Raw genomic sequence first — 25,086 nt, 5'->3', positions numbered from 1 at the left:
TCTTGTAACACTGCTATCTACAAGACAATCTTTGCATCAATCTACAGTGATAATACCTTCCATGATGAAGGAGGAGCGAATGTGTCCAGTGCATCACGCATCTTAAGCTGGTACAGTTTGTAGCTAGTTATACTGCCGCGGGATTCGTCTGGTTTCGGAGCCTGCCACTTGATCATCAGTTCAGTACTGCTGATGCCCACAATGGTTGGAGGAGGGGCTGACAGAGGAGCTAGAAACATAATTATTAACGATAAATATAAATATTGTTTTTATTATTTGAGACAATAATGAGATCACAAACAAATATCTTACACATTAGGCAGGTCAATAGGTTGTGGACCAGTACATACATTTAAAGTTCAGATCCAAAACTTTAGCAAAGTATTTAGACTTAAATTATCTACATGTAATTTGCATGGGCAAGACTTGAGTCAGAATTTTAATGCTTTATAAGTATGGGGCCAGATGTATGGATATGTATAAATATAAACATAATATTATCCGAAACTTCCATATGCAGCACTCAAAGTTCTCGACTAACTGGTCGCATATGCGACTGGATTTTTCACGAGTGTGACCAAAATTTACTACCAAGTCACATGAGTGTGACCAAACTAAATAACTAGTTTTGCTGGTTGGAAAGTGGCCACTGCATTGACGCATACTATGAAATTCGTAGTCTTAAGTTATAGCCAAGTGACCCAACGTTTTGTTAATCTGCACGTGATTCACAACAGAATCATAATGCTTGGTCTCAGTTCTGAGAAAAATACCACACTTTGGCCTACTACGCTAAGGCTGAAAAGAAACAGCTTTCACTGAACATATTTTTTAAGCAGTAAGTTTAAAATTTGAGATGTACCTTAAATGGGATATCAACTCAGTTTGAACAAAATTATAATTATGTATACCGATTTAATTGGTTTTCTTAGGATTCTCGTCTGATAATGGTTAATAATAATTAGAAACGAAATAACGCCAAATGACTACAAAATCACGGTAATGCGGTTTAAGACGTTTCTTACAAATAGGCCATATTTTCTACATGACTCCATTTGCAAGTCGACTTTTAAACACGTTAACGATTTTAAAGACCTTTAGTTTAAAAGCAAGTGTAACACAATGCACGTGGTATTGTTACATTTACTTTAATTTTAACGCAAAACCTGAATTGTAATGTCTACATACGATCTGATCATCACGTCAATGTCTGGAAAGTTCTGACCCAGATACATGTACTTTTCATCGATTGGCGACTGATGATTGGCCAGTATTTATAATTCGGCATCATGTGACCGTCGTAGAAGGTGAACGAGAGAACTGTTACAGTTACCGTCATTCTGATGGTCATGGAAGCTTTGTTGTTAATAAACTTGTATTTACTCAGGTTTCTATTGTGATGTTTTATATCATTAATATCAAATAATAAATTAGCTATTATGAAGTACTGGTAGAACTATAATCATTACATTCTTCTATAGCTTAAGTTACAATTAACCACTATAGTGTTCATTGATGATCTGGGGAGTCGGAGTTGGGAGCCTGCAGGGGTGGTGGGGACATGTTTTGGTCCCCCCCCCTAATTTATTTACAAATAGGTTGGTTTTTTCATCTTTATTACGGATTATGTGTTTAATCTTTACTCAAAATTGCTCTCTTTACCAGTTTCAAAAATCTCTCTCAGAAACACTCCTCCCTCAGTGGCGTAGGAAGGTGACTTTTACACTATTATAAAGCAAAATATCTGAAAAGTGGGGGGCACATGCCCCCTTGCTCCCCCCCCCCACTTCCTACGCCAGTGCCCCTGTATGCATTTTGTACATGATCACCACTATGGAATGTAAAAACTATGTACTTTATGGATGCCCCTTTGAATATTCATCAGCGCTCCAAACTTATTCCCCAGTGCTCCTAAAATATGTAACTGTGCTCCTAAAATTAGAATGTTAGGAGCACAGTGCTCCTAAAACATTTTTCAAACTTTGAGCCCTGATATGTATCTAAAAGATGCAAAATATATGCAACAATTAAGCAAATGTTATATTAACTGATGACAGCATTAACTGATTCTCTTTCTCTTTGTTTGACCCCATGGCTATGCAATTACACTTCAGATGAGCACCTTCCTTGTGAGCCACTTCCTGCTAGCCAGAGGTCAGGGTCAAATGCAAGCCCCATGAAAAATACCCCATGTATCATACAGCAAATGACAAATATCTAATTATGTATTGGAGAATATCATACTAAACCCTGTTCCTCATATGGTCTTGAATCTGGACTATACATACCTGCCTCTCCTGTTCGTCCGGGAGTCCATGGACTAGCTGCCTTTCCAGCATCATTCTGTGCCAGCACCTGAAACTCATACTGTGTGAAAGGTTCCAGTCCCATCACTGTGAAATTGGTGATGGGAGGAGACAGAGCGTTCTCCTGGGGGTTGGTTACTGGACGCGGGTTGTACTGACCACTTGAAAAAAAGATTCTCTTGAGAATAGGTTTCCTTATACCATTAGAATCTGGCAGTCCCTGCATCCATAGTTCATAGATTATAATGATTCCTGCAATAATGAAACAAAATTGCTTCAGTGACCATAATATTACTGGTACATCAGATATGTATGTAAATAGTTAAATAACCATAAAAAGACATAAAATATCAAGTTTATACGAACACAAGATAAATATTCAAATTATACTTTTATGAAACATCATAAAACCATATCAGGTTAATATGGAGACAAGATAAATATTCAAATTAGATGTTCAATTAAAAAAAAAAGGAAAGGTATGTTTATCAGTGAATATGACAAATAACATTGGTTACACTTGATCTACTTCTTTCAATTAGCATCACTGGACACATTTATAGGCATTTTTCACACAGGACAGCATGTTTGTTTCACATAAATCAGCAAACCTGGATTAAACCTATAAATATATAATTTTGTGCCCATGAAGATAGTATTTAAAAAGTATAAACCTTGAGTTTTGATAAAGTAACAATGAATTATAGAATGAATTAAAATAAAAAGATGCTAATAATCAAAAAGTTCATATGCATAAATATAAAGAAAGAAATGTTTTATTTAACAACACACTCAACACATTTTATTTACCGTTATATAGTGTCAGACATATGGTTAAGGACCACACAGATATTGAGAGAGGAAACCCGCTGTTGCCACTTCAAGGGCTACTCTTTTCGATTAGCAGCAAGGGATCTTTTATATGCACCACCCCACAGACAGGGTAGTACATACCACAGCATTTGATATACCACGATCCCATTTTATAAAGAGCTTCATAAAAGATGCTAGTAACAGATAATACATAAATTACCATTTGGATATTTTGGATGATCCCATTTTATAAAGAGCTTCGTGCTCCCAACAGGAGTAATAACTGGAGCCTGTTGACCTTCAGGAACCGACGACAAGGTCGTGAGCATCACCACATTACTCAGAGAACAACCTCCAGACGTGCACGTCTGCACCGTGAAGCTGTAGTTGGTGAACGGGATCAGATCTGTTAGATTGACCCTCTGTTGCTTTCCCTCCCAGTGGACCAGGTCAGCATCCGGACTGCTGGGAGTCCGTGAGAAGAGGGTGAACTTCTCCAGGGGTCCATGCATGTTGGAGGGAGGGGTCCAGGAGAACAGGGCGGAGTGGGACCGGATGTCCGAGATGGACAGCATAGCGTCACTGCTGGGTTTGCCGGCCAGAGTGCGGAATATGACGGTCGTGCTGCGTGTTGTTCCAAACGAGTTCACCGCTTCAACGCTGTATGCATATAATGTGTAGGGCTTTAGGTTGGTGTCATTGTAATTAAACACTGAAATTGAAAAAAAAAAAATTCAAGTATATAATGCCACAAAAATATTTCTTGACTCTTAAGCACTAGTGTCATTGTAACTGAACACTGAAATTGCAAAAAAAAAAAAAAAAAAAAAAAAAAAAAAAAAAAAAAAAAAATAATAATAATTTCAGTACATAGTGCCACAAAAATGTTTCTTGACTTCAAACACTAGTGCCATTGAATTCAAAACGAAGACTGCAACAACAAAAATTCAGTACAAAATGCCATAAAAATGTTTCTTGACTGTTCAAACGCTAGAGGCAAGTAAGAAACAAAACAAAATAATTTTATCAATTCTGTGCCTAAAACTACTGAATTGATGTATGAATGAATGAATGAATGAATGAATTAATATTTAATGACAACCCAGCATGAAAAATACATCAGCTATTGGGCGACCAACAATGGCAAGTGAATTAAACACAAAGATGAATTCTCTGTAAATCAAACCTACCTGTAGTTCAAACTATTAAATCTGCAATTCTGCTTCATATTATAACATAATTTACAAATGCAAAATACAAACACAACAGCATAAATGGAAGAAGGAAAAATATCACTGTTAAAAAAAAATACAAACATAAATCAGACTAAACTTACTAAAATTGTCCAGGTGTGTTAGAATTGTTCCATTTCTGACAATGTTATACTGCTTGATGATTCCATTGGGATAATCAGGTGGACCCCAGGACAGAGCAATCGATGTGGAAGACAGTGGAATGTGAGTTGGTGGAGGCTGCTGGGCAGGGGCTGTAACACATTAGGTAGACATATAAACATACAATATACATGTATATAAATATCTTAACTGAAACAAATATAAACATTAAAAAAAATATACACATTAAATGTACATCCTATAAGACACAAAACCTATTATTGAGCCCAATTAAGCCTCATAAACATACAGCTATGTCGTGGTACAAATAACCTTTTTTCTTTTAAACTGGACAGCATATATATGGTCTTCAACAGCTTGACAAAAAAGAATACTTTTAAAATAAAAAAGGCACTTTTTGTATTTTTCTGGAGGACTGCCACCACCACTACCCCCCCCCCCCCCCCCCCCCCCCCCAATTATGTATGCCTGAACTTGCTCAAATTTAACCATTTATTATAAATGTTAATGCACATGAAGTTCACCTTTGCTGCATCCAAAAGGGTTGTTGGCGTCCAGACTACTGGACCCATTCACACACATGTTGCACTGTTTTCCTATGACAAACTGCTTACAGAAACACATGCCAGTTATTGGGCTACACGTGTTGTTCAAACTTCCAGCCTCATTGCACTGGCATGGTGTGCATCTGTTAGGTATGAAAGAAAGGAAAAGAATGTTTGTTTAAAAATACCTTTAACAATGGTTAATCAGCTACTATTTGAGATTATCAGGTGCTGATCACGGGGGATCACAATAAAATAAAATAAAAATCCACTTATTATAATGTGCATTCACCACTAATATAATTTTCATTTAAATAGTTGCATGAAGACCCTTACCCATGTAAAACAATCCTGAATCTGCACCTGTATATATTATGCTACAACATACTCCTTACAGTTAATAAGATAACATTTATATGTACTTGTCTAAACAATTATTTTGCATGAATGATCTTTTTTCTAGTTTAGTAGTCATATTAGTTATTATAATTAACACCATCTTGTATAAATTCACTTTTAGACAATGTATTTATTTGTAAATATTAGCTTACAATCCTGTTCTGCTGTCAAAGTTGTAATACGCAGGCAAACATTCCGAACATCCACGTCCTGTCACACCAGAGTTACCTCCCCTGCATTCACATTGCCCAGTGAGAGAGTTACAAGAAGTTCCAGGCAAAGTCCCTTCTGGGTGACAATCACATGGTTTACAGCCACCCTCAAGTGATATGTAAAATCCTAGAAATAAAAAAAAGAGGACATGAATGTTAAATGAAATCTCTACAGCTATTAGACATCAAACACATTTTGCTTTATGGTAAACAAAGACACTTCTACATTGGTTACACCTTCCAATCAGCGACAAGATGTCTTTTAAATACATGTCCTTTCTTGAAGGTGGCACATACCAGTAATCAGTCAATAATAACACGGAGGAGGGGTAAAAAGGAATGGGGACACTTTAATATAGCATTATCTAGGAAGAACTGCTCCTCCACATTGCTAGATATTACCCTGGTCATTGAGTACTGACTGAAACTGGGCAAAAACCCAATGTTATACCACTGATGAGAATTTATCCTATAACTCATCAAACCTCAGATGGGTGTTCTTTCACTAAGCTATATTCTTATCCACAACCATATAAAGATGACAAAAAGAAGCAAAAAGGATCTTACCTGCTTCACAATCACTGCAGTCCCTGCTAATCCTATTGGACAGACAGGCACATTCACCGGTGTTCTGGTTACAGGACGGCTCATTGGCACCTTTACTGGAAACGGTTCCAGACAGACTGCAATTACACAGCTTACATCCAAGAGGATTGTTGGCGTCCAGACCCCAGGAATCCTGCTTGCACTGGTTGCACCTCCGGCCCCTGACCTGATTCTTACACAGACAGCTCCCGGTCATTTTGTTACAGCGAGCCACATCACTGAGTGTTCCTCTTGGATCACAGATGCATTTCTCGCAGCCGAATTCCGGAGAGCTTCCCAAGCTGTAGGACCCATTTTTGCACTGGTCACAGTTGATGCCCTCGGTGTTGGCTTTGCAGAAACACTGTCCTGTTTCTTTGTTACACACAGTGTTGGGTTCCGTGCCGGCTGCAGAACATGGACATGCTAGACAGCCAGCACTGAAGTTGTAGAACTTGTCCCTGCATTGGTTGCATTTCTGGCTGAAGACGTTGTCTTTGCAGTTACATTCACCAGTCTTAGGGTCACAGAACATGCCGGTGGATCCAATAGGGTCGCAGTCGCAGGGAGTACAGCCTAGTGGATTTGTTGAGTCTAGGTGGTAAAACCCATAACCACAGAACTTGCATCGAATACCTAGAAATACATAATATTGTTGTAATAAATGTTCAGTAATATGAAATATGCACATAGTAAGGAATAGGCCTACATTTGTATATTTTGCTTTAAATTGATTTGAAAGACAAACCAGGTAATCATCCAGCAGATAGGTTTGGTGAAAATTAACTTCAAAATTACAGTTTTGATTGAGGTTTTGACTTTCTCACAAAGTTTTCAGCACATCACAATTTACTGCTAGTAGTTGGCATACATCAGATTGTGTTGAGCTATAGAATTTAGATATGTTTGCAAGACCTGAGGAATATCATATTCAACATATTTCTAAAAACTAAATTAATATGAAGTTCAGAGGTAGGGTTTTGGAAGTCAACCCCTCCCTCCCCCCTCCGTATGCTCAAATAATTTTTTTTGTTTTAATACATTTTTCAAGGAAGCATGTCTCGACCCACCTATAAACTTTGCTTGCTACAGTCTAGAAACCCCTGCTAAAATTCCTGCACACGTGCCTGTATTTTACATTTATACTGCCATGCAGCTACTCACCTCTGACATTTTTCTTGCATTTGCATTGCCCCGTTTTGAGATCACACGACACATTGGATCCCTCGGTCCCCGGGGTGTGACAGAGACAGGAGTCACACCCGACTGGGTTGGTGGACGTCAGGTTGTAGTAGCCCGTTCTACAGCTGTCACAACGTCGACCTGCAGCCAACACCTTACAACTACACTGGCCTCCCTCCTACAAACAACAAAGAAATCACTGTGTTGAAGCAGGTTTCTCAGTGTATTTATTGGTGGTGGTTATATATATCTAGAGCCTATTTTACTAAACATCTTGGGTCGAATTTACAAATCCCGTTGAACGCTGGTGTTTAAGGATTGTAAATACATGTATGAGATGATGCATATAAAAGATCCCTTGCTGCTAATCAAAAAGAGTAGCCCATGAAATGGCACCAGCGGGTTTCCTCTCTCAATATCTGTGTGGTCCTTAACCATATGTCTGATGCCATATAATCGTAAATAATAGATGTTTTTAGCATCTATTTCAAACAGAAAACATATGATTTGGGGGGGGGATTTACCTGTTTCAAACAGAAAATATAATTACATGTGCAAAACTAGACTTATAATGTTTGTAAACTTGATCCTTAATCACATAAAAAAAATTTGAACTGTATGTTCCCTAAATATCAGCACAAAACCTGTTAGACCATATACCACCCTTAAATCACGAAACTCTCGCAACTTTGCGATATGGCAGTGCAATGCTAAAAGACTTGTAAAAAGGATGCTTTGTTGTCTAAGAGAGCTTTGTGAATTAGGACCCTGAGATGTAACTGGGTTACGTAGATCTCACCATGAAAACAGATTGATGATAGTGATAACTGCTCCCCTAACTTAGATTATGGGGAGCCATTAAACATACCAGGATACTGATACAACACAAATTCACATGTTAAAGTGACGTTTTCATTATGTGATTAGTTGTACCGACTTGTCGCATCCAACTGAATCGTACTATGACAACACCTAAATTGGAACAACATCAGTCTTATACAACAAGTCGTATCTGAGTCATACTGATTAGAACATGTCTTATTTTTTATGCTGGTTTGACAAATCACGTGAGAACACTGCTTAAAGGGAGTTTAAAATGACTCTTCTGAAACTAGTTTTAGGGGAGTGATGGAGAGCGAGAGTGATAGTTCCCCTAAACGATGAGGTATGAAGTTACAGCTATCCATCTAAAAATTAACACTAAAATGGTTTAACCAGAAAGAAAAACCGCAAACCTTATTACAATTCATGTCATTGCCCTTGACACCAGCATCATTACAATGACAAGGGAGACAAACATCGAGTGCGTGATAACTCCGGCCTTCTGGTCGGTACAAGAAGTCTACACAGACATCGCAGAACCGGCCGGTCGTGTTGTGCTTGCAGTCAACACACTTTCCGCCACCACCCCGGTCAAAGTCTTTAGGGAATGGGTCGAGGGATGGGTCATACACACAGCTGTCTGCGTGTCCGTAGCATTCACAGGGCTGACAGTTGTAGTCCTTGACTTGGTCACCACGACGGAATGGCTTGTTGTTGAACAGAGGTTCACATTCATCACACTGAAGTAAAATTGATTATAGTTAATACAGTGGTGATATACTCAGTGTAAATTTGGTGAATGTATTATATCATATATGCATTTTTTTAAAATAAACTGAGGGAAAAATATGGTAGACCATATTTAATTCATTATTAGGATCATAATATATCAGGAAGAAAATATGTGATTGAGTGTCTATAATGTAGGAATGGCTGCCAGTAGCACGGTTCATTTTTTGACTGTAAGAGGTTTTGGTTGCTGTCATTCTTTGTTGTTAGCGTTGGTGTGATCTCATATTTCTTTCCATCAGTAAATATATTTTAAAGTGTCTGTTTAAAAAAAATAGTGGATATTTAAACTTAACACAATATAACAGAAACATGGATATTTATAGTAAAGTAATGAATGACAAAGCAGAACCAATGATGTGACATACTTGGCATCACTGTTAAATCTTTATGCCAAGATATCAACAAGTCCTGGACAGAGAAACCGGCTGAGGCTGGTACCTGTGCCCAGGACAAGTGTGCACTACCACAGCTTGCTCTGAATGTGCACGTTAAACAATCCATCCATCCATCCATCTATATCAACAAGAATTTTGGTTATGAAGGTCATACATACCTGTATATGGGTAATAGATTTAGTATAAAATGTCTTAAATGGAGTCCAAAACTCTGTTATGCCTCTGTGTTCAGCACATATTATGAAAAGAAGCTATATTAAATCTCTGCATAATTAATTAATACATATTTACCAGTCTTCCCCGTGTGTGACTGGCTGGGGTACAAGCACACACGTAAGGTAACACTGCTCTCTGGCAATCTTTAGCATGTCCATGACAGTTACACCTGCAAACAAAGTTATATAAACAAGCATTCTGAGAGTGCTGCTAAAGCAATACATGTCCCCTAATGGGCCCAACACATTTCCATATCTCCTATGTTCAAGAGTCATAAAAGTGAAAGTTGATCTTTAACTGTACGTTGTAAAGCTACAAACAAAATTTCACCTCACTATCATGAGCATTGTGAGGGAAAAAAGTAAAACAAACTATTGTATATGTGGGACATACAAACATTTGGATTGACAGACAGAAAGACAGACAGCAGACACAGAAATACAGACAGACAGACACAGACATAGAGACAGACACAGACAGACAGACACAGGAAGACAGAAGGACAGACAGACAGACAGCATACAGACAGACAGCAGACAGGCAGGCATGCAGGCAGACAGTCAGACAGTCAGACAGTCAGACAGACAGACAGACAGACAGACAGACAGGCAGGCAGGCAGGCAGGCAGGCAGGCAGACACAGACAGACAGACAGACAGAGACAAACCCTATAGTTCCCTGTAGTTCAATTCAGAAAATAAAAATATGAAATGTTTTAATTATTAAAATAAATAATAATCTGAAAAACTATAAATAACGAAAATTACTTATAAAATATGGCATTATTAATTTGTTATAATTATAAATTTCAAAAGGACATGAGATAATACAGACACTAGTATTTTATACAAATCTGTGTATTACATTCAGATCCTATTTTGTGATTTATTGATTTTAGAAGCATAAAAAGTCATAACAGCCTCATTGAATTTGCTAATATTCAACATTAACGTTTGCAAATAGGGCCTACACTAAACAATGAATTTCTTTTAACAAAATAACGTACTCAGGAATAAATTAATTACCAGCTGACTATATACAGAAGCATGTGGTGAAGTAAAATCACCAAAACATATGCATAGTCACACACAAAGCAAACAAAAACACATTAACTTGATTTTACCATGATCAATATTTTTGAACAGCTTGTAAATGTCTTCTGGCTTAAAAAAAAACTTTGATATTTTCCCCATTCCATCCAGTCCTCCAAGTCAGGAACTTATAAAACAATGGTATGTGCAGTCCTGTCTACTTAACATGCATCTTTCAAAAATCCTGATATTTGTCATTTAATCAATGCACATTAAATAATATAATGCAGTGCATTTAAACAAATACTGCATTTTATTATAACGACATGTCTCTATAATTTAATACAGGGCTTGAACTTAATGATGGCACGACGGCAATTGCCATTTTTAATAATAATTGCCTTAGTTGTGATATGAATTGCCATCGGCCAGGTGATTGACAGATTGCAGGTTTTTGCCGATGGACAAATATTATTGTCGCTGGTTGAATGGATTTTTTCTTGATTTTTACATTTGTTGCCAAAGTAACTGGTTTAAAATTGCCGTCGGTATGTTAGCATTTTGCCTATGGCAAAAATATTTCAAACTTACCAGAGGTAACAAATTCTTAAATTCGAGCCATGTTGATATGTTGGAATGAATGAATGAATGAATGAATGAATGAATGTTTAATGACACCTCAACACAACAATACACATTGGCTACTATTGGATGTCAAACAAAGGTAAGTGTATGATTACTATGTTGGAGCAACCATGGTAAGAATGCATTCCTGTATGCATTTCAGTGAAGTAATGTTACTGTTTTTAAAAGATCATGCTGTCTATGTCAACATAACCATGCTATATACCTGTAACTTCAGTCATTTAAAAATAAATAATCAATTCAAGTTGGTATACACATTCTACTCTGTATATATACATATAGTACCTGATCTGAAATAAAAATCTATAATACAATTATTTTAATAAAGTCAGTACATTTGACACATTCTTTATGACTAAAAGGCCAATGAAAAGTTGCAAGCTGTTCCAGTAGATCTATACATTGACATATTGTACGGCTGTGATTCAGTGAAATAACTTGGTGTCATATGGTAAACTAAACCACACCACTTAGCATGTGGGCAAGGAATACAAAGACATTTGGAAGTAGAACGTAATACTGAGATCAGTACATCAAACTCAGTGGCTTAAAAATAAATAATATTTATAATTGTTTATAAAATTACAGCTAGATATACACATTATTATGAAATAGAAATCATTTTAATTTATCCTGCAACTACTGTTTCTATTGACAGATTATGATAACTGATCAAAGCAAAGTCATAAACGTATACTAGCAGATTATGACTTTTGACGTCACTCATATGATGTCACATGCATAGCTACATTACAAAATTGCTCATTTGTCCTCTAGGTCATCGTACAATGTGGAAGAAATAACAGAAATAATAGCTTTTCCCTCATGGAATTTCCCATTCTTACCTTCACAGGATAAAGCAGATATCCGATTTCATTAACTAGTTATTCTCTCTTTAACTTTTACATTATAATGTTGCTACTGTGACAAAAAATATATATATAAAAAAGTGTATAATTTAATAAATATATTCAACAAAAAATATTTAGCAAAAATTTCAATACTTGAACTAAATAAAATCAAATAAGTCTGAAACATCAGAATGTAAAAAAAGTCAGTACAAGTTATAAGGTAAGTAGTATATATCAATACTTTATGGAAGATTCAAACATCAAGACATTAAAATTAATTTCTTCTCAAAGTTTTGATTGAGTATGTATGTATAAACAAGTAATAACAAATAACTTTTTAAATATTAACAAACTGTTTTTAAAGACAGCAAAAACCTTCAAATTCTTCTGATACATTGAGGTTGTCAGTTTCACCAAACAATAAATAGAGAATAATACATGAGTGGCCGTTAGATACCATTTACCGGTATCTCACAACGATTCGTTTTAAAATGTATCTAAAAAGCAAATACGAATGTATTATTCTATTTCTTACATATCCTCGAAAAAAAAAAATTTGACTAAAAGTTATGCCAGATTAACTATACGTCACAGTCTAATAAATTTCCATCATGTAGTGTTTCATTGGTAGTATGGTCATCACCTAGGAGCAGCCAGTCGTATGTCTTGAAATTATTAACACACGTACATGTGTTAACAATCATGTGTAACCAAAAATAATGCATGGTGTTCTCACCAATGGGTGTGTAAGAAGAATATTTTATAGATGTGTAATATCAAAACTATCTTATTTTAAATTCTGGCTGGTATAGAATTATTCACAAAACTTTCAGACACATTCAATAAAATTCATAAACAATTATCAAATAAATCTTACCTTCCACTAATGATATATTCGTACAGTCCATAGTATTTATGTCTTGCATTTTTCACATAGAAATGGTCAATGAACTGGAGTCTGATCTTGGTCGCCTTCACAAACTGGAAAAGCTCTGGTGTGTTGTAGAAATCACTGTGCCCAGGACGTGCAACAGGCTCAGGGGCAAGAAGATTAAATGTGATGTTACCTTTGGAGTATGGAACATTTTGACTGAAGAGAAATAATTATATTATTGTCACTGTCATCATAATTATCATCATGATTATCATCATCATGTACACCAGATCATCACCATCATCATGAACATCTTCATCATCACCACCACCATCATCATCATCATAATCACCACCATCATTATCATAATCACCACTACCATCATCATCATCTCTTGATCAAATGTAATTTTAGTGTGTGTAAAATTTTAAAGGATTATACAATCAATATCCAAGTTAAAAAGGGTATATATACTGAACTTCATTTAAAACATAAAAGCCAATTATTTTTTCATCGTTGCACAATATCAGTGTTAAAATTGCCTTTAACATTTTAACTCAAAAAGTGGGAGAATGTCCATTATATTTGGAATAGACCATCTATTGTAATGTGTTTGAAACAATTAATTACTTTATTGTGTCTTTTCTCTTTTTCCTTTATTCTTTCTTTCTTTCCCTCTTTCAATAATAAAATTGCAAAAATATATTACTGTTGTAACATGTATGTATTATGGAAAAGGACTAGTAAGTTGTATAACTTGTGCCTAATCCATTTGTTCTTTTAAAAAGCAATAAAATATGTTGCAAAAAATCAATGAAACAATTAACAGTTTTGTATTTATGGTACTATGTATAAACTTTCCTTACGTTCTGAACTGGAGACAGTTGTAAGATGATGGTGTGGGAAGTGGGCCATTGTTGGTGATGTTGAAGTAAGTCTTGCAGTCGTCAGCATACAGCTGCCATGTTTCCCAGGTACTAGAGCCCTGGTACTGCCTCTCAACTATCACAGCTTTAGGCTGGGGTCCATAGAACTGGAGAATCACCAGAAACACCTGAAATAAAACAAGCATTCTGAGAGTATTGTTAAACCATTACATGTCCCATACCAGTCGCAAAACATTTTCATATCTCTTAAGTTCAAGGGTCATGACTCTTTTCAAAAATGGGCAAATCCAATGAAAGCTAAGCACAAAATTTCAGCTCAATATCTTAAAGCTATGCAAAATAAAATCTGGAGAACTATATGTTAGACAGGCAGATAGACATACAGATGGAGGCAAATCCTATAGTCCCCATCAGTTGCACCAGTAGGGATCTAATAACATTACTGTCAGTTCATGTAGCCTATTTATTATTAATTAGTTGAACCTATTCAACCAACAGTTTTTATTAAAGAGCCACCTGTGTTAAGAGGCTATCCTATTATTCTCCCAAATGATCTAATATATTACTAACTGACCTTTAATAAACAGCTACCTGTCTTAAGCAGTCACCATACTAATTTCCCAAATCATTCACTATAGTATATTTGACCTCTATTAAATATCCACATGCCACATTATGACAACCATTCCAGATAAACAGGGTACAAATCCAGCTATATTAAACAGTCAAGTATATTTCAATGACATTATAGACTCAGTGTTAATAGGTCTATCAATATCAGAGCCAAATAAAAAGATGTTTTTTGTCTTAATAACCATCTAAAAATAAAAACATACTGAACTGACTGAAAAGGTCTTATGACATATTAGACTACTGGTCTTTGTTTTTTTAATGCACAATCACACACTGGTTAATTTATTTAACCTGATATTTTTCTTTGATTATTTAAATAAAAAGTATTCTATCTACTGATCTGAAATATGTGTTCTTAAAATCTCCATAAAAATTCCTAATATTTCCTGATGCTAAAGTTTATGAAGCCATATTTTAATGTAATGCATAATCAATAATTAATATAAGTAGGCTGGCTGTGCAAAAATGTCAGAAGATACAATTAGTACATAGAATAGCCACGAGAATAGCCGATTGACAAGACAGATATTACAATTTCATCAGTTGCTTTGCAATTGGTTATTCTCATGAGTATTCTCATATGAGGCACTCATATCATGTGGCATCACCTTTAGTCATTATTATTAATTGGCCTCGGTGGTGTTGTGGTTAAGCCATCGGAGGCTGGTAGATACAGGGTTCGCAGCCCAGTACCGGCTCCCACCCAGAGCGAATTTTAACAACTCAGTAGGTAGGTGTAAAACCACTACACCCTCTTCTTTCTCGCTTACCACTAACATCTAACCCACTGTCCTGGACAGACAGCCCAGATAGCTGTGTGTTCCCAGGACAGTGAGCTTGAACCTTAATTGGATATAAGCACAAAAATTAGTTGAAATGAAATGAAATATCATTATTATAAATTTACACACACAAACACCTTCCACCGAAAAAGAGAATATTTCTGTAAGTTCAAACCTGAAACTCGTCCCCCAGGTCAATGGTTATGTTGAGTCGGTCAACAAACTTGGACACCCAGATACTGTTACTGTCACCATCATTGGCGTATTCCAAGGGGTGGGACTCTTTGTTGAACCGCAGCACGTCACTGCCAGCGTTGTCTGGCACGCCGTTGGCAATGCAGTAGTGCGAGCTCTGAGCCTTGATGCGGGGGTGACTCTCGGGACAGCGACAGTCAGACTGAATCCTCACCTCAGGAAAAACACCTGAATATACCTGTGCAACTTCTCTGTAATCACAAAGGAGAATATTAAAAGGCAAAATAATAAAACTATTATTACATGCAAAACTTATATAAAAGACGGAATCTAAAGAATATATTGTAAAATATGTGATATATCTATGAAATCACAACAAACATTTACATCATTCACTCCTTAGTATATATTTCTCATTCCAGCCAGTATACCATGACTGGTATATCAAAGACCGTGGTATGTGCTATTCTGTCTGTGGGATGGTGCATTTAAATCTGTTACTACTAATGAAAAATGTAGTGGGTTTCCTCTCTAAGACTATATGTCAGAATTACCAAATGCTTGATATCCAACAGCCGATGATTAATAAATCAATGTGCTCTAGTGGTGTCATTAAACAAAACAAACTGTTTTCCTTAGGTAACAATGAAAGGAATAGAATATTTGTTTAACGACACCTCAGCACATTTTAAACTTTGACTGTTTGGTGTGCAAGAGTAGAACCCAGATGACACTGCATAAGTCCTATTGAATATCATCATGGGATGTTTTATATCAACTCATCCATAGTTAAAGTTTGTTTTATTTAACAACACCACTAGAGCACAGAGGAAACCCGCTACATTTTTCACATTAGCAGCTAGGGATCTTTTATATGCACTTTTCCACCGAAAAAACCTAATGAGAGAACAAATTTAAAATACAAATTTAATGTTTATAATATGGTAATCAATTCAGGTTTTTATTTCATAAGCCATTGCTAAATGAAACCATTACCTGTTGGTTAGAGCTGATGAAAAGAAACGGAAGTTTTGAAGTTTTCCAATAAACTGTGATGTACCTGAAACAAAACCAGTACAGGTATTTAACTGATATGGATGACAATGTAAAATAATACAAAATACATGTATAGGATAAATAAATGTAATTTACTGGATGAAATGTAATATAGGGTTCTTTTTCTGAAAATTAATTAACACTTATGGCACAGACTTGGAAATAGAGAAACAGTAGAGATAAAACATAAAATTAAGTTTTGCTAGCATAATAAAAACATTTAATAGATGTTTAGACAGAATTTACATAATATACCAGGGGATATTTTGTTTTCAATTTTTTTATTAGGAACTGATGTTAAAGGGACACACCCTAGTTACGTTTATTTGTTAACCATTACGGCGTTGTTTTTTGCTATTAAACCCCATTTTTCACAAATAAAATTGCACTTTACTTACATTTTATTATTTAGAATACACATTTCCATTCACCTGAAGTGCTTTTTGGTAATCCTGATGTTTGTAAAACCACGAAATGCATTTTTTCAATTTTTTCACAAAACGTGTTGTCGAGAAAAAACCGTTAAGCAAGCGAGGTCCAATCTATTTTTAATGTCACAGACATTGGTATATCACGTGACCGTTATCATTTTGGTTCGGTTTGTTTTCTCGTGCACGGTTCGCGCAATCAACATCCGATTTGTTGTTGTTCATTTGTGAGATTTTTCTTCACAGTTTGTGAACATTTTCAGTAAAAATAAAGTTCAGACAAGTAAGTGTCTCAATACAAAACGTTACAAACCCTTAAAACCAATAATTTTGCTAAGTCTTACGATATCTGGAGAGGGGATGCAACCAGGACAGAACAGTTGGAACATGTCCAGGAGAGGTGAAACGAACGCACCCCAAGTCTGTGAAATTTGTCGTGACATAGGCATTGTTGTGCTTCTACCGGTGACATCAGAATACTAACTTTCAAAATTATTTCAAGCAATTGGGACATGAGGATTCCCATGGTATTTATCGATATAAAACCTGCTTTTTCACTCCATTTGATAAAAACGTGATCTAAGTGTGTTACAGGTTTGTAGATTAACCAAATTATAATTTATTTTCGCTGGATGGAACTAGGGTGTGCGGCTTTAATTGACTGAAAATTTATTAGCAACTACGATTTAACATTTAGAATTCTGCAGAATTATGCAGTGGTCTCTGAAAGTTGCATAGTAAATCACATCACAATACTCAACAAAATGTTTCCTGTATACACATACAGAACTGAAAATATGCGTGCAAGTGTGTAATGTTTAGGATTTTTTTTTAATAGGTGGGTTTTAAAAAAAAAAGGGATTTATAATCACACGAGAACAACAGTGTACCTTTAATACAGTTAATCTTTGGCATAAAAAGGGGTGCAGTTGTAGCTGATGTAAGAGTGTTACACAGGGATACATGTACAAGTCATACAACTGCACCCAGTGCTTGAATATACATGTAAATAGGAGAACTACAGTGTATAGACATCATATGATAATTAACTATAGTTAAACATAGGTATGGATATGAATAAAGTACATGACTGCAAGTTCAATTACTAGGGCGACTTCAGCTGACCAGTGTATTTATTGAACTGCAAGATCAGTCACATGAGTGACCTCAGCAGACAGTGTATTTATTGAAACTGCAAGATCAGTCACATGAGTGACCTCAGCTGACCAGTGTATTTATTGAAACTGCAAGATCAGTCACATGAGTGACCTCAGCTGACCAGTGTATTTATTGAAACTGCAAGATCAGTCACATGAGTGACTTCAGCTGACCAGTGTATTTATTGAAACTGCAAGATCAGTCACATGAGTGACTTCAGCTGACCAGTGTATTTATTGAACTGCAAGATCAGTCACATGAGTGACCTCAGCTGACCAGTGTATTTATTGAAACTGCAAGATCAGTCACATGAGTGACTTCAGCTGACCGGTGTATTTATTGAAACTGCAAGATCAGTCACATGAGTGACCTCAGCTGACCAGTGTATTTATTGAAACTGCAAGATCAGTCACATGAGTGACCTCAGCTGACCAGTGTATTTATTGAAACTGCAAGATCAGTCATGTGAGTGACCTCAGCTGACCAGTGTATTTATTGAAACTGCAAGATCAGTCACGTGAGTGACCTCAGTAGACAGTGTATTTATTGAAACTGCAAGATCAGTCACGTGAGTGACCTCAGTAGACAGTGTATTTATTGAAACTGCAAGATCAGTCATGTGAGTGACCTCAGCTGACCAGTGTATTTATTGAAACTGCAAGATCAGTCACATGAGTGACCTCAGTAGACAGTGTATTTATTGAAACTGCAAGATCAGTCATGTGAGTGACCTCAGCTGACCAGTGTATTTATTGAAACTGCAAGATCAGTCACATGAGTGACCTCAGTAGACAGTATATTTATTGAAACTGCAAGATCAGTCACATGAGTGACCTCAGCAATGGGATTAAAAACTGTGATTAAACTTCCAAGTACAGTGTGCTACTTACCACCAGTGTTCTGACCGATGCGGAAGTGACCTGACACATCCTGTACCTGGCTGACCAGTGTAAATGTCCTTGCTGCCGAGAATCCAGGACCAGTGCCATTTATGAAGAAACTTACAGATGTGTTGTAAACCTAAAATATTAAAAAAAACAATGAATGAATGAATGTTTAATGATGCCTCAGCACCAAAAATATATATCGACTATAGGGTGTCAAACAAAGGTAAAGGTTAATGTTTGCTTTGTTTAATGACACCAGGGCATATTAATTAGTCATCAGCTACATGTATCGGATATTAAACATTTGGTAATTCATATGCCTGCACATCACTTATGAGTCATTGATGTTATAGTCACTTTCACTAAACATCTAAGTACAGTCAAACTTCGATAACTCGATCTTGAAGGGGACGAGGAAATAGTTCGAGTTTCAAGGAGTTTGAGTTTTCGAAATTAATATATAAGAGTTCAAATTTGAAACTGCATTGCAGCTGTTTATTTCACTTAATATTGTAAGAAGCGTGCGCTTCGCTGCCTACCTCTGAACTCTAAGAACTATGCATCCCCAGTTGAAAGGCGAATTAATATATCAGTTACCTCACTCCATGCCACCTCATCTCATCTCACCCAAGCTGTTGGCATTTTCGATGCCTGTCATACATTCATTTTGTGTATATTGTAAAAGTAAGTAAATAAAGAAAAAGGATCAAATGGATGAATTTGAAATATATACTTGGGCATACATGTATTTATTGACAGAAACAAAACGAAAAAAGAAGGCATTTACATATATATATATATAACAAAAAGTAAAGGCGCATTTTACAGATGTCAAAACATGGCGGAACGTAACTAACAAATAAAACACTGAATTATTTATGCTTCGCACCTCTACTTTCTTTCTCCAATCTGGCCACCTACCCTCCATTTCTGGGCCCTATGCATGATTGCTTGGATGACAAGAAAGCAGAACTTTTTAAAACCGATCTGGCAAACCCCACATTACCGGGTCCTTCCCCAGATTGCTCGATCTGTGATGTATCAATTTTTAACATAACTAAATGACTGGTAATTGATAAAGATTAACTGATACATAAATAGAAAAGCTAAAGTTTGACACGATTCATGCCTTTGAGAGTAAAAACAAATGGCGCTAACAATTATTACAAATGCTCTTTGTAGTTAACCAAACTGTGTCTGTAATTAAGTATTACGTAGCGAGGCTCTCCACCGCGGACGAACACCGACTACCAAACATAGGATCATTTCGTTCCGCTTAGTCGGCGATCTATTATTCTGTAATTATCACCCTAATCCTCGACATCCAAGACCACCCGAAACAGGTGCGCTTCGCTTGTTTGACATGATTGACAATACATTCATCTTTAAAATACTATTGGCAACGACAGTTTGATCAATCCACAAGCGTTGAGTTTTAGAGGTGCATACTCTATTAAATCTTTATGGCGGGACCAAAGAATTAGGTTGAGAGATCGAGGTTATCAAGTTTTCAAAGTTTAAGTTTTTTAGAAGGTCGTTATTACTAGTTTGTATAGTAACTCGGCCGGGACTGTCGCTTCAGATCAAGAGATCGAAGTTTTCGAGAAATAGAAAGTGGAGTGATCAAAGTTTGACTGTATCTCCATTTCCAACCAAAAATGGGATGAGATGTTTGGATTTCAAACATTTGGTAATTTTGACATATAGTCTTAGAGGAAACCCGCTACATTTTTCCATTACCAGCAAGGGATCTTTTATATGCACTTTCCTACAGACAGAATAGCACATACCATGGCCTTTGATATACCAGTTGTGGTACACTGGCTGCAACCTGATGTGTATCAAGTCATACAATTGGTTACCCATCTGTTGTTTTTCCAGTTCCAACCAGCGACCCATACGTAGTAGGGGTGTCACGAATACACATGGTGGCGAATACGATACATATCACGAATATGAGGTGACGAATACGAATATGTATTGACATCCATGAATACACATTACACAAGTACAAAGGCTTTGCTGAAAGGAAAAAAAAGTATTTATTTTGAAACCAAAATTATACAGTAAACATTATATATAAGTATTCGTGTATTCGGTTCAGCTAGTGACGAATACGAATGCAACTACGATACAGATCGCTGTTCGGTGCACCGAATATTCGAGTATATCGTTACACCCCTAATACGTAGTATATCAAATATTGTTGAATGTGCTATTCTGCCTGTAGTAAAATGCATATGAAATAATCTTTGCTGTTAGGAATAGCCTAAGTGATCACAACAATTTTCTTCTCTCACTTTCCAGATCAAGACTCAAAACAACCACATGTTAGAGACAAAATAACCATAAGCTTAACTTTTGTTAGAGATATCATTAAACATAATATTCCTTTCCTAACGAAAAAATTTAGCTACAAATTCACTTTTAAGGATTTCTGAGCTATCCTAAATTGTGTATGTATACACTATGGGTAGGGGAGAATCTAAAGGTCTTAAACAAATAACTGATATAAAGATATGGGGCTAGATCTACAAAAGAAGTCTAATATATGTGTATAATACACTGGTAACTTAGGTCAGTGATTATGAGCATTTATCACACTGCTTGACATTTATAAAACAATCACAGCTTGAGATTTCTAACACAGTATAATCACAGCTTGACATTTCTAACACAGTATAATCACAGCTTGACATTTCTAACAGTATAATCACAGATTGACATTTCTAACAGTATAATCACAGCTTGACATTTCTAACACAGTATAATCACAGCTTGACATTTCTAACACAGTATAATCACAGCTTGACATTTCTAACACAGTATAATCACAGCTTGACATTTCTAACAGTATAATCACAGCTTGACATTTCTAACAGTATAATCACAGCTTGACATTTCTAACAGTATAATCACAGCTTGACATTTCTAACAGTATAATCACAGCTTGACATTTCTAACAGTATAATCACAGCTTGACATTTCTAACAGTATAATCACAGCTTGACATTTCTAACACAGTATAATCACAGCTTGACATTTCTAACACAGTATAATCACAGCTTGACATTTCTAACAGTATAATCACAGCTTGACATTTCTAACAGTATAATCACAGCTTGACATTTCTAACACAGTATAATCACAGCTTGACATTTCTAACACAGTATAATCACAGCTTGACATTTCTAACACAGTATAATCACAGCTTGACATTTCTAACACAGTATAATTACAGCTAGGCATATTTCTAATACAGTGCGGTTCTCTCATTTCTTTGAATTAAAAAAGTACCACATATCACATTAAGGATGGAGGTACAACACATTAGAGTGCAATGGGACAGTAATTGTGAAGACTTGGCCTATGTGAATGACAGTGGAAACAACGTTTATTGCCCTCAAGGTTGTAGGATAGTTATTTTTATGGATTAAAGTTGCAAGTAAAAGCAGACAGTATATACTGGGGTTTTCCTGTCCCACCCAGTGCCCCATGACCGGCCATGGTATGAGCTGTCTTGTTTATGGGAAAGTGCATATAAAAATTTCCCTTGCTGCTAATGGAAAAATCTAGGGGTTTCCCTAGTTTTTAAACACTACAACATGTTTTTAAACACTACAACATGTTTTTAAACACTACAACATGTTTTCCACTATTAAGGCCATTTTGGTTAATTTAAATTAGAAGTACTTACATTTTTATTTAGAATATTAATTTTCATATGCCTGAAGTGATTCTGGTCATCCAGGAATTTGCAATACCCCAAAATGGAGTTTTCATAATTCTAAAAACACACTTTCGTCTGAGAAGTAATGGTTATCGTCTTGACTAATTTTGGATGGTAATTTCCCATTAAAAGATCTCTGTTATAAGCTTATCCAAATGTGCCGCAGGTTTTTAGATTAACTAAACTTAGTGTCCATTTTTTCGAGCGGAAACTAGCTAGGGTCTGCGCCGATGCACCTTTAAGATTACAAGTCACAGAATTATCAATGTTTGATATCCAATAGCTAATGACTGATAAACCAATGTGCTCTAATGGTGTTATTAAACAAAATAATTTTTAACAGAATTAGAAGGCCATGCAGTGTTATAAAAGGGGAGTGGTACAGCGCTTGCTCGATACGCAGTCAGTGTGGGATCGATATATATATCAAAGGCCATGGTATGTACTACCCTGTCTGTGAGATGGTGCATATAAAAGATCCCTTGCTGCTAATAGAAAAGAGTAGTCCATGAAGTGGAGACAGTGGGTTTCCTCTCTCAGTATCTGTGTGGTCCTTAACCATATGTAAACCGGCCTCGGTGGCGTTGTGGCAGGCCATCGGTCTACAGGCTGGTAGGTACTGGGTTCGGATCCCAGTCGAGGCATGGGATTTTTAATCCAGATACCGACTCCAAACCCTGAGTGAGTGCTTCGCAAGGCTTAATGGGTAGGTGTAAACCACTTGCACCGACCAGTGATCCATAACTGGTTCAACAAAGGCCATGGTTTGTGCTATCCTGCCTGTGGGAAGCACAAATAAAAGATCCCTTGCTGCCTGTCATAAAAGAGTAGCCTATGTGGCGACAGCGGGTTTCCTCTAAAAATAGTGTCAGAATGATCATATGTTTGACGTCCAATAGCCGATGATAAGATAAAAAATCAATGTGCTCTAGCGGCGTCGTTAAATATAAAAATAAAACTTAACCATATGTCTGATGCCATATAACCATAAATAAAATGTGTTGAGTGTGTCATTAAATAATTTTATTTTTAATTTTTATAAAAGGCCAATAGCCAGTATAGGGAGTCAGGGTGGAATGGGGGTCGGTCAATTCGTCCCTTGTGGATTGAGTTTGTTTGATTGATTGATGTTTTTAAAAATAACCAAATAGACTATGGCTAAGAGTGTAAGATAAAAGTTCCACTTTATTGTAAAAACCACCCATCCCTTCATCAATGAATTAGGCTGACTATGGGTATGTTATACAAGTTTCTTTATCTATTTATACCATAAATATTATTACATATACATGTGGAAGGAAGGAATGTTTTATTTAATGATCCACTCATCACATTTTAATTATGATTATATGATGTCAGACATATGGTTAAAAACAATGCATATAATAAGAGAGGAAACCTACTGCAGCCATGCAATGAGCTAATTGTTCCAAGTAGCACCAAGTGTTCGTTTATATGCAGCATCCCTCAGACAGGATAGTACACACCATGGCCTTTGTTATACCAGTTGTGGAGCACTGACAGGAATGAGAAATAACGCACTGGGTCCACCAATGGGGATCAATCCTAGACTGACCATGCATCATCTAAGCATTTTGCCACTGGGCTACATCCCGCCCCTTCATACATGTCAAAGATGCCAGTCAAATTAATAATTGTTAGACATACTTGCAGTAAATCAGTCATTCTCTTGGTTTCAGTTACATTTACTCCAGCTTGTACTAACTGAATTCAGCTATAGAATTTACAACACTACAAACATCACTACAGAATTTATCAATAGAATAGAGTTGTGTTTGTTTACAAATAGGTCAGCTTAACAAGACTATCACGGAGCAAAGTGTCTTGCCTGCCACTTACAAAGTCACAAAGTAATATTCAAAAAGAGCTGGTCAATGGGTTTTGACAATGATTCTAAATTTAACCAACTTAAGACACCTATGTACTCATGAACTGTGTCTGTTGTTACCTGAGTGGTTTAGCACTTGTCCAAAGTGTGATTTAATAAGACCCATGACACCTTTTTTTTTAAATTGTGATAGTTCAATGTTTACAAAAAGTGTAGGTATGATATTATCCTATCTTCATATACTAGCAATGGAGCATACATTAAAGACATTATGAATGTTTAAAACTCTATTTAAGGATACTAACTGAAAATGTCATACAAGTTTCAAAATCAAATTTCATAAATCTACACTCGTTGGAAACAAACTCAAGAAAATTATTTTGTAACAATGATTATAATTGTTTTTTGTATAAAAGTTCCTAGCTGCTTATCAGTAAAAATTGGCATAGTTATTAGGCC

The 25,086-nt window shown here is 36.1% G+C and overlaps 1 protein-coding gene across 1 annotated transcript in view; it reads right to left on the bottom strand.

Annotated features, from left to right (window-relative positions):
- Window positions 1–25,086, bottom strand: part of LOC121370112 (usherin-like) — a 94,355-nt gene that overhangs the window by 56,490 nt on the left and 12,779 nt on the right. Inside the window, exons 3-17 of the mRNA XM_041495215.1 lie at window positions 19,052–19,181; window positions 16,516–16,579; window positions 15,500–15,770; window positions 13,889–14,076; window positions 13,026–13,238; window positions 9,698–9,791; window positions 8,633–8,959; window positions 7,380–7,575; window positions 6,198–6,851; window positions 5,571–5,757; window positions 4,999–5,162; window positions 4,456–4,605; window positions 3,340–3,831; window positions 2,289–2,558; window positions 57–229 (exon numbers count right to left, since the gene is read on the bottom strand). Of these exons, the coding sequence (XP_041351149.1) occupies window positions 57–229; window positions 2,289–2,558; window positions 3,340–3,831; window positions 4,456–4,605; window positions 4,999–5,162; window positions 5,571–5,757; window positions 6,198–6,851; window positions 7,380–7,575; window positions 8,633–8,959; window positions 9,698–9,791; window positions 13,026–13,238; window positions 13,889–14,076; window positions 15,500–15,770; window positions 16,516–16,579; window positions 19,052–19,181 (3,573 nt within the window). The remainder of the gene's footprint in view (window positions 1–56; window positions 230–2,288; window positions 2,559–3,339; window positions 3,832–4,455; window positions 4,606–4,998; window positions 5,163–5,570; window positions 5,758–6,197; window positions 6,852–7,379; window positions 7,576–8,632; window positions 8,960–9,697; window positions 9,792–13,025; window positions 13,239–13,888; window positions 14,077–15,499; window positions 15,771–16,515; window positions 16,580–19,051; window positions 19,182–25,086) is intronic.

The sequence above is a fragment of the Gigantopelta aegis genome, chromosome 4 (assembly GCF_016097555.1).
Source record: "Gigantopelta aegis isolate Gae_Host chromosome 4, Gae_host_genome, whole genome shotgun sequence".
Taxonomy (NCBI): Eukaryota; Metazoa; Mollusca; class Gastropoda; order Neomphalida; family Peltospiridae; genus Gigantopelta; species Gigantopelta aegis.
Note: the sequence above shows the minus strand (reverse complement) of the source record. Positions and strands in the feature narration are given on the sequence as shown.